Genomic DNA, 13,064 nt, shown 5'->3' with positions numbered 1-13,064 from the left:
CCAACCTGCAACCCCGGTTCCTTTCTCCCACACCTCTGTTTCTCCCTGTTTCTCTTCTTCCTCTAGCAACGGTCAATCACCTTACACCGCTTTCCATCTCTCTCTTTCTCTCTCTATGCGATGGCAAACGCAGCAGCAAATTCTCAATCTTCCCGAGTCAGAGTTGTGCTGAGAGTTCGTCCCTTTCTTCCTTCGGAGATCGAGTCCAAGGAGAGGAGCCCGATCCCATGTATCACTCTGCTCGACCAGGAAAACCATATTGGTCAGGAAGTCACCGTTCACATCAAAGACCAATGGACAAGGTGACACCCCTGTTCAATTCTAGAGTTTGAAGGTTAAATTACATTTTCTTCTGTTCGGGGGTCGCCAGTTCTGATCTTGATCTCATCATGCAGCCGAAACGAGTGCTACCATTTAGATTCATTCTTTGGGCAAGAAGACCGAGTGGGTCAGATCTTCCAGAGGGAAGTCAGTACTGTGATTCCGGGGATCTTTCAAGGATTAAATGCCACTGTGTTTGCTTATGGGGCAACAGGTAGTGGAAAGACGTACACGATGCTGGTGAGTTGATTAGATAAATATGAGTCCTGATACCATGATATTTCTCCACTTCTGTTCTCTATTAGAGGTATCATGACTCGATTGGTTGACGGAGCAGGGAACGGAGGATGAACCAGGCCTGATTCCATTAGCGATGTCAACCATTCTCTCTTCGTGCAAGAACGCACAAGGCTCCGTGGAGATTGCATACTATGAAATTTACATGGACCGGTGCTATGATTTGTTAGAGCCTAAGGCGAAGGAGATCATGACTCTTGATGACAAAGAGGGAAGGCTTCAAATGAAGGGACTTTCTTGGGTAAGGTCTTGCAGCTAGTCACATACTTAGCCGTCCACCTTTTTCTGAGTTGAAAATTGATTAATTTTCATGTTGTTGCTTCTTCTTCTTATTACTATTATTATTATTATTATGATTTTAAGGCCCCAGTGCACTCGATGGATGAGTTCTGTGATGTTTTTTCTACTGGTGTCCAAAGGAGAAAAGTAGCGCACACAGGTCTTAATGACGTCTCCAGCAGAAGCCATGCAGTGCTTGCAATTGCTGTTACGAATGGTGCTGTTAAAGGGAAGCTTAATCTCATAGACTTGGCAGGTATTTGCTTTCTCGAGAGCTTTTTGTTTTCAATTCTTTAGATTACTGAAAATATTCTCAAGCGACATTGTTGTAGTTTATATTTTCTTTTTAAATCTTCTATAGGTAATGAAGATAACAGAAGAACCTGCAATGAAGGAATCCGCCTCCAAGAGAGTGCAAAGATTAATCAATCTTTATTTGCTTTATCGAACGTCATATATGCTCTCAACAACAGCGAGCCATGGATTCCCTACCGAGACAGCAAACTGACAAGGATATTGCAGGATTCACTGGGAGGGACCAGTCGTGCTTTGATGATCGCTTGTCTCGTAGGAATTTTAGATATGCTGGAAATTTTTTTTTGGTGGCTTTGTTTTGATGTGCACTTGAAGTTTACTGGATTTTTTGGTGCAGAATCCAGTGTCCTACCAAGAAGCAGTCCACACTGTCAGCTTGGCTGCTCGCTCTCGCCAGATTGTAAACTATCTAGGATCCGCCAACAAAAAGGAGATCCCAAAAGTGAAAGTTGATATGGAGGCAAAGCTTCGAGCCTGGCTTGAATCTAAAGGCAAGACCAAGCGAATTCAAGGAATAAAAGGCCCTTGTTCTCCGTTTGTGGGCAAAACTCCAACCTCTATTAGCTATCTAAAGCAACCAGGATCAGTCCGGTCTTCTGCAAAAGTAAAGACTGCTGATAGGGGTGCCACTAAGGGGAGGTCAATCTCTCTTCTAGTCTTTTTATCTACCTAGTAATTTCTCTTTATATCCCCTCTATTTGCTCATAATATGTCTTGTTCCACTTGGTGTGTTGTTCACAGGAAGCTATTTGATTCAGGGGCTCCTATTTCAGCTGCTAAGAAAGTATGTGCTCATCTTCAACCAGACGGCGCATTATTCCCAGACATGAATGCTCTCCCTAATTCACATTCATTTTTGCATCAGGGAAACATATTTCCAAGTGATCTTGCTGCAGATAATGCATCACTCTTGAAGGAAGTAAGTTTGGTCCCTCATGCATACTCCATGCGTTTCAGTTTTTCGTTTTTATGTTATAATTGATATATATGTTTCTTTATCAGAAAATAGGTCCATTCAAAGTAGATAAAGAAGTCCAGCATGACATCAGGCTTGACAGCTCTTCATGCATTGTAAAGGATGAGATCTGTGAAGGTCTCACACACGCTTTGTATGACAGGGTTCAAGAAAAGACATCTGAGGTTTGTGTTTATCCATTCCTGCTTTAATAGGAAAAAAGGGAAATATGTGAATGTAAACTCTTCCTTGGTGTACCTTGAATTTTTGATCATTTCTTTTTTGATTTTTTTTTAATAGAATATGCACTCATGCGGAGCTAGCTATTCAAAAGAACATGATGATGGTCTGCTAAATTATTGTTCATCCCTTCATGAATATGAGAACTCTGAGATATATATGGCAACTCAAGATGGTGGTGATCAGTTAGAGCCGTCTAAGGTAAAGTTTTAATATTAAGCCTTGTTAAAAAGAACGTATAAATTCAAAATTTCATTTTGAAACTCTTTTGCAGGTTGTACCATTGTCCCTTATTGGATCCAATGATGATAACAGAGAGAATACTGATGATGCTAAGTTCTCCAAGACGTTTGATCTTCCTGGTATCAGTTGGTTTGGTAAAATTCCAGCAATGTCATATGAATTTTTATTAGTTTGTAATGAGGAACTCATATCTAGGTTGTTGTTTTTTGTGTAATTATTTGTGTAGGAACCCCTTTTGAGAAGGAGAATTTACATCTTCCTTTTATAAATAATGTGGGATCGCCAGCAGCCACTGAAAGGATTAGAGAATTGAAAAATTCTCTTAGAAAAGTTCTGTCTCCAGTTTCATCCAACATAGGAGCAGTCAAGCATCTGTCATCTGATGACTGCGTTTGTCTCATTTTGTTAGACCCAAAAACTCCAAAATCAACTTGCGAGAGGGATGAAGTTGGAATTTCTGGCACCCCTCTTGACAAATTCAATGCATTGAGCTCTAACTTGAAGGTTTGCATCGATATTTAATGGTGTCATTGTTTTGGCAATCATATTTTATATTACTGACGATGCCATTTCCATGCACAGGAGTCTCTTCTTCAGGAATATCTTGCATTCTTGAATGTTGCTAGCAAGTAAGTTTTGCTCTCCCAGTGTGACAAGATCATCTGGAAAGTTCTTGCGAATTTGTCATTGCATGCTTCCTTCAATCTGCATCCTGAAGTAATTTCTGATCAATGAATTGTTTGTGGCATTATAATCTTCAACCATAAAAGTTACTAGTTCCTTTTTAGTTTAGAGTTTAGTGGTGATTATGTTGAAGCATGATAAAAGGAACTAAGAACTGCGTAATATGATTAATCTGGAATATAAAGATATCTACTATATTTTTGGAAAAGTTATAATATGACCTAAATAGCATAGCCATTTTTTTTTTTTTTCCTTTAGGAAAATGTCATATGGACTTTGTAAGAGGAGGTTGGTTCATATCAAAAGTTTTGGACTAAGATTCTCGAAAATGTTTCGGAGATTTAACTTCCTTGGAGAACACTGCTTAATATTGTTTGTAATTATTGAAGTATTAATGGGTTTCAATGTTACTGATGGTTTTTGATCTAGAACTTCTTGAATCCATTTATCAGTCAAAGCAAGATTGGGTCTAGTACTTTCTTCTTGATGATTGGGTGATTACGAGGGATTAGGAAACTGAGGTTCACAGGGACAAAATCGACCTGTTATGTGAAAATGAGCTCATTCAACTAAAGCAAGATAAGTGGGGGAAAGCAGAAGACAACAAGTGATAATTATATTTGTTTATTTTTAGCAGATTTGAAAGCATCCATGATAGTCACGTTGGGAAGCTTGGAAATTGTATCCATCTTCTGTATCTTCCATTTTGTCTTCCATATCTTATTTATTGTTCATTTCTTGTGAATTTTCTTCATTCATATTCTGTTTCTCCTTTGAGTTTACATTCTGTTTAACCTAGCCTTAAAGCAAGATGGACAAGAAAGAAAGCAGTGAATAATGCAAAGGAACATGATAGAATATCCCTTCCAGCTTTGAGCATAGATGTGATAATACAAATTTGAGTAGAACATTAATTACCAGATGTTTGAGAGATTTTGGTTGAGATAGGGGGTGGAAAATCAAGAATTTTATGTAAGTATCTACAGTTCAATAGGTGGTGCTAATTCTTTCTAAAGCTTGCTGGTGTAAGTTACTGAAATTATTAAACACTATTATCTTCAGTTAGGTCATTATATTTTTGGATCATGGAGATATCGCAAGTGCCAACAAAAAAGTTTTGCCACAAATTACAGATTGCAATGATGTTTATACTATTTGATTTGGAATGAAGATAATTGTTTTCTCTTGAGTTTTACTAAGCATGTTATCATGTTTTTATCATTCAGGAAGGACCTCAAACTGTTAAACAAGATTCAAGTTTGGACACGTACAACTCAGATATGCTGTAGTATTTTTTTCTTTGACATGCTGCTGTGCAAATGCCAAGCCGAAAATTGTTTGTGGTATTTTGTATATTGAATTCCTAGGATATGTTTGCATTCAAAAAACAACATTTTGAAGGACCCCAAACTGTTAAACAAGATTCAAGTTTTGACACATGTACAAACTCAGATAATGCTGCAGTATTTTTTTCTTTAACATGCTATATGCTGTACAAATGCCAAGTTGAATATTGTTTGTTGTATTTTGTATATTGAATTCCTAGCATATGTTTGCATTCAAAAAACAATTTTTTGAAGTGGGAAGTAAAGGATTAATTTTGCTTTTGTGTGCATTAATGGTAATACCATATTCGAAATTTTTAACTGACTGATACAAAATTCTTCTGCTTTCTACCAACACAGGGAGGAGCTTATTCAGTTAAAGGTATTAAGAGATCTTTTGTTAATCATATATCAAGAAGAACAAATTTATCATACCCAAAGGCTAATTCTTGCTACTCTATCACCAGGGCATTGGTCAAAAAAGAGCAGAATACATCCTCGAGCTGCGGGAGCACACACCCAGGCCTTTGAAATCAGTAAGCTAATCTAAACCTCAAAAGTTAGATGTAAAAATGCATGACTTGAATCATGTGCTAAAAAGATAAATTAATGATGGTTACAGCTCTCTGATTTGGAGAAGATAGGCCTTTCTTCCAAACAGGTAGATTGTCAAGTCTTTTAAATGACTCATCATTTTATGATGCACTTAAGTGTCCAATACTTAATACACGAATTCTTTTAGATGCCTTTATGCGATCTCCTTACCAAAAAATAGAGAGATAGATGTCACTGATGGACCCATTTCTTTCTACAGGTGAATGGCATGTTTAGAAGAGCCGCCAGAGGAATCTTCAATTAACAGGACGTTCTTTGTGCAATAGGCTTAGAAGGGATATCAATTCATCTGGTCTGATCTAGTGGCTGCAGCTTCTTGTAACATCAAGATATAGCAATGACCCACTTATACTGATTGCTGAATTGTGGCTACAGCTTCTTGTTCTATAACTTAAGTGTGGCAACATATCATAGTTGCTTCCTAGAAGTTAGAACATTCAGAGAGCCTGAGTTGATAAATCCTCCTTCAGGGTCAATTTTATTGGTGGTCAGGTTTATTGTTTTCCTTCGGACCTTTTAGTTCATTGTTGTTGTTGCTGTTGCTGCTATTATTCCTCCATGATCAGGTTGTATAGTTTTTTAAGTTATTGCTATGTATTTCATGCTGGTTTTGCTTGGGAAATCATGTTATTGTTACCATGTCTGAAGAGTATTTTAGCATTAATGCTGGCAAAGAAGAATCTTGACATTTTCTGATATGCAACCCTTCATCAATAGGACTAGCCTTTACTCATCAAAATGATGATGCTGTATCATTTAACATTTTTTTTTTTTTTATGAGAGCCATCAATAGGACCTTTTAGTTCATTGTTGTTGTTGCTGTTGCTGCTATTATTCCTCCATGATCAGGTTGTATAGTTTTTTAAGTTATTGCTATGTATTTCATGCTGGTTTTGCTTGGGAAATCATGTTATTGTTACCATGTCTGAAGAGTATTTTAGCATTAATGCTGGCAAAGAAGAATCTTGACATTTTCTGATATGCAACCCTTCATCAATAGGACTAGCCTTTACTCATCAAAATGATGATGCTGTATCATTTAACATTTTTTTTTTTTTTTATGAGAGCCATCAATCTGTCTGAAGGCACAGGCCAAGCAAGTTTCAGGACCATAAGAAAATAGACAACTTATTGTACAATACAAGCAGAGCCAAATTTTCAAATGGCAAGTTCCAGACATTGCACAAATAATATTGCTATGGATCCAACGTTTCCACTCAAATCAAGAAGAGCATAACATAGAACAAGCACACCATAAACAGTAGCTTAGCAATCCCAACACATGATGGCCACAGCAACAACTATTACTGAGAGGACCTCATCATGTAATTTGTAGCCATGGCCTCTTATTTGATTTACTAGTCTTCACACAAAGCGACACACACCACACCAGCATATCTGCAAACCTAGGCTTTTAAGGCAAGCACCTCGCTGGGTTATTAGCAGGTGCAGGGGTTACAGGTGCAGTTGGATCCGCACTTGCAAGCTTCGGTCTGGGATCCAGTAGCCATCTCAAACCCTTCGGAGTGCCTATAATCAAGAGTAGAAAAGCTGAAGAGTTATGTATAGCCAAAATTTATCATCAGTAATATTAAGGTCTCTCTCTTAAATTAAACATTAAGTAGAGAGAAACTTAAGGTTGGTTGGTCCATGAAACATAAGTAGTATTTTTCTGAAAATGAGCAAGGAAACTATGTATACCATATAATATGATCCTATTGTTTCTCCTTTTAATAATTTGGATTCATGTCACAATTTTAAGAGAGGATTAATAATTAAAATTCATGGTAGAAACAAACCCCTTCGGAGGTGCAACTCCAAGGATCATGGTTTCAGAGGTGCTGGTCTTCTCAGCCAAATCAGGATACATCTTGCATCTGCACCCCAGAACAGAATAAAGAAATCAGAAATAGCATACAAGAAAAGACAATCTGGACAACCAGAATACAGAAGGTTGGAAAAGGATGAATTTGTAGCAAATTTGGGAAAAAAAAGGTAATACTGGAATCACAAAAAAAAAAAAAAAAAAACACACATCATAGGGGAAAAAAGGTTCGGCAAGATAGCATGTAATATCTCGAGAAAAATAATGAAGAAGACAGACCTCGTTCTTTCCTAACACGAATACACTGCTAATTTCTACAGAGTGACAAAAGGAAGTGCATGGATTGATGAAATGAAAAGAAAATACATCTTTGAATCATCTAATGATCAGATGACAATTCTCATGCCTGGCCTCCAATATCAATAAGTGATAACAGAATACAGAAAACTAGTCCCTCATAATTGCAAAAAAAAAAAAAAAAAAAAAAGTAGTGATATGAATTAAAAGGGAAACAAAAGGAACTACCTAAACTCCTTAGGGAACTTATCACAGCCCAAAGACCACTAATAAGCTACAAAGAACCATATATAACTGGCCAGGGGAAGAAAACTAAAGAGAAAGAAACTCATAATATTGAAATCATGAAGAAGAGTGTCACAGTTGAAGAATTAATGATATGGATGATATTTATACCCTCCACATCCATCGCTGCACTTGCAGCCAGATCCACAACCACAGCTCCCTCCGCAGCAAGACATTTTCTTCTCCTAATATGAAGAACTACAACAACCAAATAAGCTCCAACTGCACGGAAAGATTGAAGCCGAGGACTGAATTTATAGAAGGGAGGAGAGAGAGTGTCGATGATCCACCGTCCACGTGTCATCATTCTATGCGTTGAAAAATTCTCGGAAGTAGTGCCCAATACGTGGATGGTTTCGGGATTCACGTCACGTAGCTATCGGTCTAACAACGCGGTTTTGTTTATCAACCACGTCATTATCAGCAATTACGTTAATTACAATTTTTACCCTCCACTTTCCTTTGTCAATTATGTGCGTGTTTCATGGATTTTGCCATCTTTAATTTGTCCACTTTGGAGAATCCACTCTGTTCGCAGTCGATTGGAAATAAATTTAGGTAATGCCACGTAACCCAAAACAAGGGAAAGAAGAACAAAATGATACCGTGATAGGTTCAGCAGGGGTTGGTCAATCAAGACTCATAGCATCTGGTGCTAATTTTCCATGCCAACTGTGTTTTGACGTAAGAAACTTGTATGGTCGAGCATGGTGTTATGACATTTTCTAATAGCATTTTAAAGCATATTTGAGAAGGCCAAGATTGTGGAGTATAAACTTCAACTTGCAAGCTAACCGGCAAGACATCATTACTGTTTATACGTGGTGGAGGTCTAAGTCATTACAATTTTACTATACTAGTTCTCTTCCTCATTGGATGAGATACTTAACTACGTATTTGTGCAGCCTACAATATTATATTTTGAATTATCACGATATTTGCTACGCCGCTAAGCAAGTAGCCAATTGCCTTCCCAACTTGATGTCTATAATATAGGTGAATTGTGTTGTTGATTATTCTTAAAGGGTTAAGTTTAATGGGATAAGATTCTCAACTTGTTTATACTAAATATTAGTTTTAGTTATGCATTATTATAGTGGCCGAACAAATGATCTCATGAAATTTGATGTATTTCATGGGTTATGTCCGAATACTTGTCATTACCAAGGATGCCCTTTGGAAATGCTTTCACTGTCATTTTATTTGATTTATATTTCGGATCTAACCAAGCTGAATGTGAGTTGGACTAGGTCTCACCTATATTCCATTGATGGACACCAACTAAAAAACAAAAAGGAAAAAATAAAAAGGAAAAAAAATAATCCCATTTGTTTTCGTTTCTTAGTTGTCAACCATCGAAAAAGAAGTAGAAGAAAAAGCTGGATACGTGAGGGTGACTTGAAAGGCTAAATAAATTCTAACAGGATTATGGAATGTATAAATACTAAATTTGGTCAAACTAAACACCAATGCCGATCATCCAATTGCCCCATCATCGCATCCCCTCTTGTATCATTCCCGTATAAAATAACCATGTCATGACATTAAGTACAAAATTATCTAGATAAGCATAACCTATACTTAATTGTAGTTAAGATTCCAAATGATATGATACGTTGGGTTTAGATTGTCAAGTTATTTGATCAGCCAAGCCAAATGCACAACATGCATCAAAAGCTATTTATTGCAGTTGTGATAAGGTATTTTTCAACTCTTTGCATACATCCAAATAAATGTGACATGTCCCATATGATGCAGGTCAATGTATCTTGGAGAATCTAGTGGTAGAAAATCCTCCAAGTGGTGTTTAGAATTATATATGTTATCCCACCTTAAAAAAGGTTTGATATTTTATCCACCACTATAAAGATATATGACAAATAGGCTCTGCTAAAGCTTGTCTTTTCTTGAACCTCTCTCCATTACAAGAAATTATTAGGTGGATCGGATCATGTAGATCTAAGGTGGAATCACTATAGATGGATTCATTTTATTCTATGATGATATTATTAGGTGGATTTATTTCATCCTAAATTCACAACAGGTATGATTTATCTAAAAATCTCTCCTCCGTCATCCTTTTCAGTTGAGTTTATCATTTCATGATGGCTACAGATGGTCCTATCCAAATTTCAAACTCGAGCTATAATGTTTGAGGCTAAGAAAAGCTAAGCCCTAGCTTTAAAATTTGATGTACTCATTTCTATATGCATCGTTAATGATGTTTGAAAAATTAATCTTAGTTCGATGTTGATTCATACTTGTGCCAACTCAAAATTTTAAGTGTGGTTGTTCATTTATTATTAACTGTTGTATTCAGATTTATATTTCCATGTCTCAATAGATTATTTCTCCCCATATAAATCTAGTAGTACTAGTGAAGAATAAATAGGTGGTGGTGTGTCCAAAATTTGTTGAAGTTCATATCCTCTTTTGTTCATACCTAAATTGGAGAGGGCGGGATCTCTAATCATGACAATCGTGCCAATCATGGATGGCTGTGATCGAAGAACTTATCCTCTTCAATTCATAATTTCATATATGAATTGAAGATCTCAATGTGATGAACCTACATATCTCAATGCAATTGCTATAATCTCTCTCTTGTCACTTGCTATTTACTAAACCCTTATCCTTATTACTTTTAGTCAGTATAAACAGTCAGCAAACATCAAACATTTACTACTCCAAATGGTAATGGACCTCTTCATGCAATCTCTATTATGACTAACGATGTTTCCTTAACAAAGATCTTTGTCATAGATGATCGTTAATGCATTTGTTGAACTCGTTTTTAGGAGAGCATGTGATGTGGTATGCTACGATGCTATATGAGGACTTTGAGCCACTGAGCTGAGACTAAACACAAGAACTGTGTAAATGCTGGGAGAATATGGGTGTTGACATGGTCTCATCTTTCATCAATTTCTTTCTTTTGCTGCTTAAAATTTATCATTAGAATGAGGTTAAAAAATAAAAAGAGGGGAAGCTTAGACGCAGAACACTATGCAGCTCGGTGGGCTGCTCACATGTTAGCTAAATAGCACATCTTGGCCGTCATCTGACCACTCATTAATTGGATAAGAAAATAATATTTCTTAATTGTAGCCATCAGATCGGAATAGAATACTTGCAGACTGTTCTATGGTTGCAACCATATAATGTGCCCTTTTATTTTACGGTTGCAAATGCTCTTATTGTTGTAACTATATGATCATATAATCTATATACATAAAGTTTTTTTTTGTACTTACTCTCCAAAATATTAGAATTTATATGCATATCTTTTCAAAATTGATATTTATATGCACATTATTATAAAATATTTATTTTACATATATACTTTTTTTTTTATTTATATACCCACATCATCTAACTCTACTAAAAAAAATTAACAGTTTAAAATTTCAAAAACTAGAATATTCTTAATGGATAGACATGCAGATAAAAAATATTTATAAAGGTATACATGCAAATGGCAATTTTGTCAGGATATTTATATATTTTTATATATTAAAAAATATTTATATATAAAAAATTTTAATTTTACTTCTGTCTATTTCAACTTATTTTAATACTCAAATTAGTCTAGTACTCGCTCCTTAATATTTTCTATAAAAATAATGCTCAAGAAAAAGATAAATTTGATGATTAGATAACAAAGAGAGTTTGCAAAAGTTCTTTTTATTTTACTTTTTATGCTTTATAACACTATTATATCTTATTTCATCAAAAACTATCTTATCACAATGGTTTTAAATTAACTTATTGTTTGCACATGAGAAGTTTTTCAGCTTTAAATGATAAACAAAATAAATCTCACACACTAAAAATAAATATTGCAAATCTTTCACAATGTTTTTCTTTAAATAATTCATAAAGTTAAAAGTAAGACCTCACCATCTTTATGCAAAAAAAATATAATAAAGGGAGAACTTTGATGGCAATGAGAAGAGTTTAGATTTCAGTAGCAAGAACTCCGATGAAAAAAAGAGGGAGAAAAGAGTGATCACGTAGTGAAAGGGAGCATTCAATAGATCAAATAGTTTCCTAATAAGATTCATTAATTTGTTACCTACTTCAAGGGTAAGAAGATGATTTCATGATTTTAATTAACTTTTAATTTAAATCAATATGATTTTGATAATGATATTAACCGAATTATTATATTAAAAGTACTCATGCAAAAATAATATTTCGTAAGGGCATGCATAAAAATATGAATTTGAAAGGATATTTATACAAATTCCAATATTTGAGAGGATGTTTATATAAAAATCAAAGATTTTTTTTTTTTACATCTATACCCTTCTAAAATTATAAAGTTGCATAAATATCCTCTCAAAATTATTATTTACATATATACCTTTATATATATATATTTTTACATATCTAACCGTCAAAGATATTCTAATTATTTAAATTTTAAATTGTTAATTTTTTAATAACATTAGATATTATGGGTACATATATATATATATATATATATACACAAGAATAAAGAAAAATAAAAGTATATGCATAAAACAAATAAATTATAAGGGTGCATATGTCTAAATTTCAATTTCTTTCTTCACAATATACGCCACTCATACTAGTAAGAAGGGAGATGGCTGTACGTGGTGCCATCTTTTGAAGAAGAGCTATGACAAGTACAGTATCATTGAATTTTTGATTTTTGTGCTACACCATTCAAGGAGGCTCTCTCTGTCCTTTTGAACCCCGGGCAAGCAGCTTTCTTCCTACTTTGCACGCCAAGTCTTGTGCTTGCGATATTTACAGGGCTATGGCATTATGGCTCCGCACATCAGCACTGCAACTTGCTCTGTTTGGTGGTAGTTCACATAGTTTTTTGTTTGATGCTTTTGCTGGTGGTGGCCCCCAGCATCTTCTACAGATTCTTATCGTACTTTAATAAGAAATAACAAGCTTGTGCAGAAGGCAGAGAAAAGAGCAGCTACTTCACATTCCATGGTGTGGATCCATGTTATGGCATTGCATGATTCTTATTGTTATGAAATTATCATAAGCCTTGGTTTATATGACAACATTGCCACCAATCAAGCATGAGTGTACACACACTTTTTCTAATAAAATAAAAAATAAATAATAAAGATAAAAATTATATGCCGGTTTAGATTTTATATGAGGGAGAAAAATGAAGAAAATGCATCAGGCTACCAATTGTTCCTTCTACGTGAATAAGTGGTTCATACAACATAAATTTGAAAGGCATCAGTAGTCCAAAAAAAAAAAAAGCGGTCCAATTGTAATCCATCTACGGTAAAAAAATAGTCGACAACGCCCACCGTGGGGCTCGAACCCACGACCACAAGGTTAAGAGCCTTGCGCTCTACCGACTGAGCTAGACGGGCTTCAGTTA

The 13,064-nt window shown here is 35.3% G+C and overlaps 2 protein-coding genes and 1 non-coding gene across 3 annotated transcripts; 1 reads left to right on the top strand and 2 right to left on the bottom strand.

Moving 5' to 3' along the window:
* Positions 1–6,482, top strand: LOC105045669 (kinesin-like protein KIN-10C). Its single transcript, XM_073258578.1, is given in 15 exon segments — positions 1–302; positions 396–561; positions 659–859; positions 982–1,464; positions 1,550–1,851; positions 1,954–2,131; positions 2,215–2,352; positions 2,468–2,608; positions 2,682–2,769; positions 2,877–3,154; positions 3,233–3,279; positions 5,020–5,041; positions 5,127–5,195; positions 5,282–5,320; positions 5,474–6,482. Coding segments are annotated over 15 exon segments (2,379 nt in total). The 5' UTR covers positions 1–120; the 3' UTR covers positions 5,519–6,482.
* Positions 6,430–7,919, bottom strand: LOC105045670 (metallothionein-like protein 2). The gene is made up of 3 exons (XM_010924034.4): positions 7,793–7,919; positions 7,074–7,151; positions 6,430–6,804 (listed from the first exon to the last, which is right to left on the bottom strand). The coding sequence occupies exons 1-3, from the start codon at positions 7,855–7,857 to the stop codon at positions 6,714–6,716; spliced, it is 234 nt and encodes a 77-aa protein (XP_010922336.1). The 5' UTR covers positions 7,858–7,919; the 3' UTR covers positions 6,430–6,713.
* Positions 7,920–12,983: 5,064 nt separating this feature from the next.
* On the bottom strand, positions 12,984–13,056 carry TRNAK-CUU (transfer RNA lysine (anticodon CUU)). Its single transcript has one exon. It is a non-coding gene; the product is annotated as a tRNA-Lys (tRNA).
* Between the last annotated feature and the right edge of the window lie 8 nt (positions 13,057–13,064).

Source organism: Elaeis guineensis, chromosome 5 (genome assembly GCF_000442705.2).
Source record: "Elaeis guineensis isolate ETL-2024a chromosome 5, EG11, whole genome shotgun sequence".
NCBI lineage: Eukaryota > Viridiplantae > Streptophyta > Magnoliopsida > Arecales > Arecaceae > Elaeis > Elaeis guineensis.
Note: the sequence above shows the minus strand (reverse complement) of the source record. Positions and strands in the feature narration are given on the sequence as shown.

What these genes read in the sequence shown, in the direction of transcription:
- LOC105045670 (XM_010924034.4), bottom strand. Translation starts at nt 7,857, where the DNA reads ATGTCTTGCTGCGGAGGGAGCTGTGGTTGTGGATCTGGCTGCAAGTGC. An exon ending in TGCAGCGATGGATGTGGAGG is followed by an intron (nt 7,152 to 7,792) that starts GTATAAATATCA and finishes TCTGGGGTGCAG; the next exon opens with ATGCAAGATGTATCCTGATT. An exon ending in GGAGTTGCACCTCCGAAGGG is followed by an intron (nt 6,805 to 7,073) that starts GTTTGTTTCTAC and finishes TCTTGATTATAG; the next exon opens with GCACTCCGAAGGGTTTGAGA.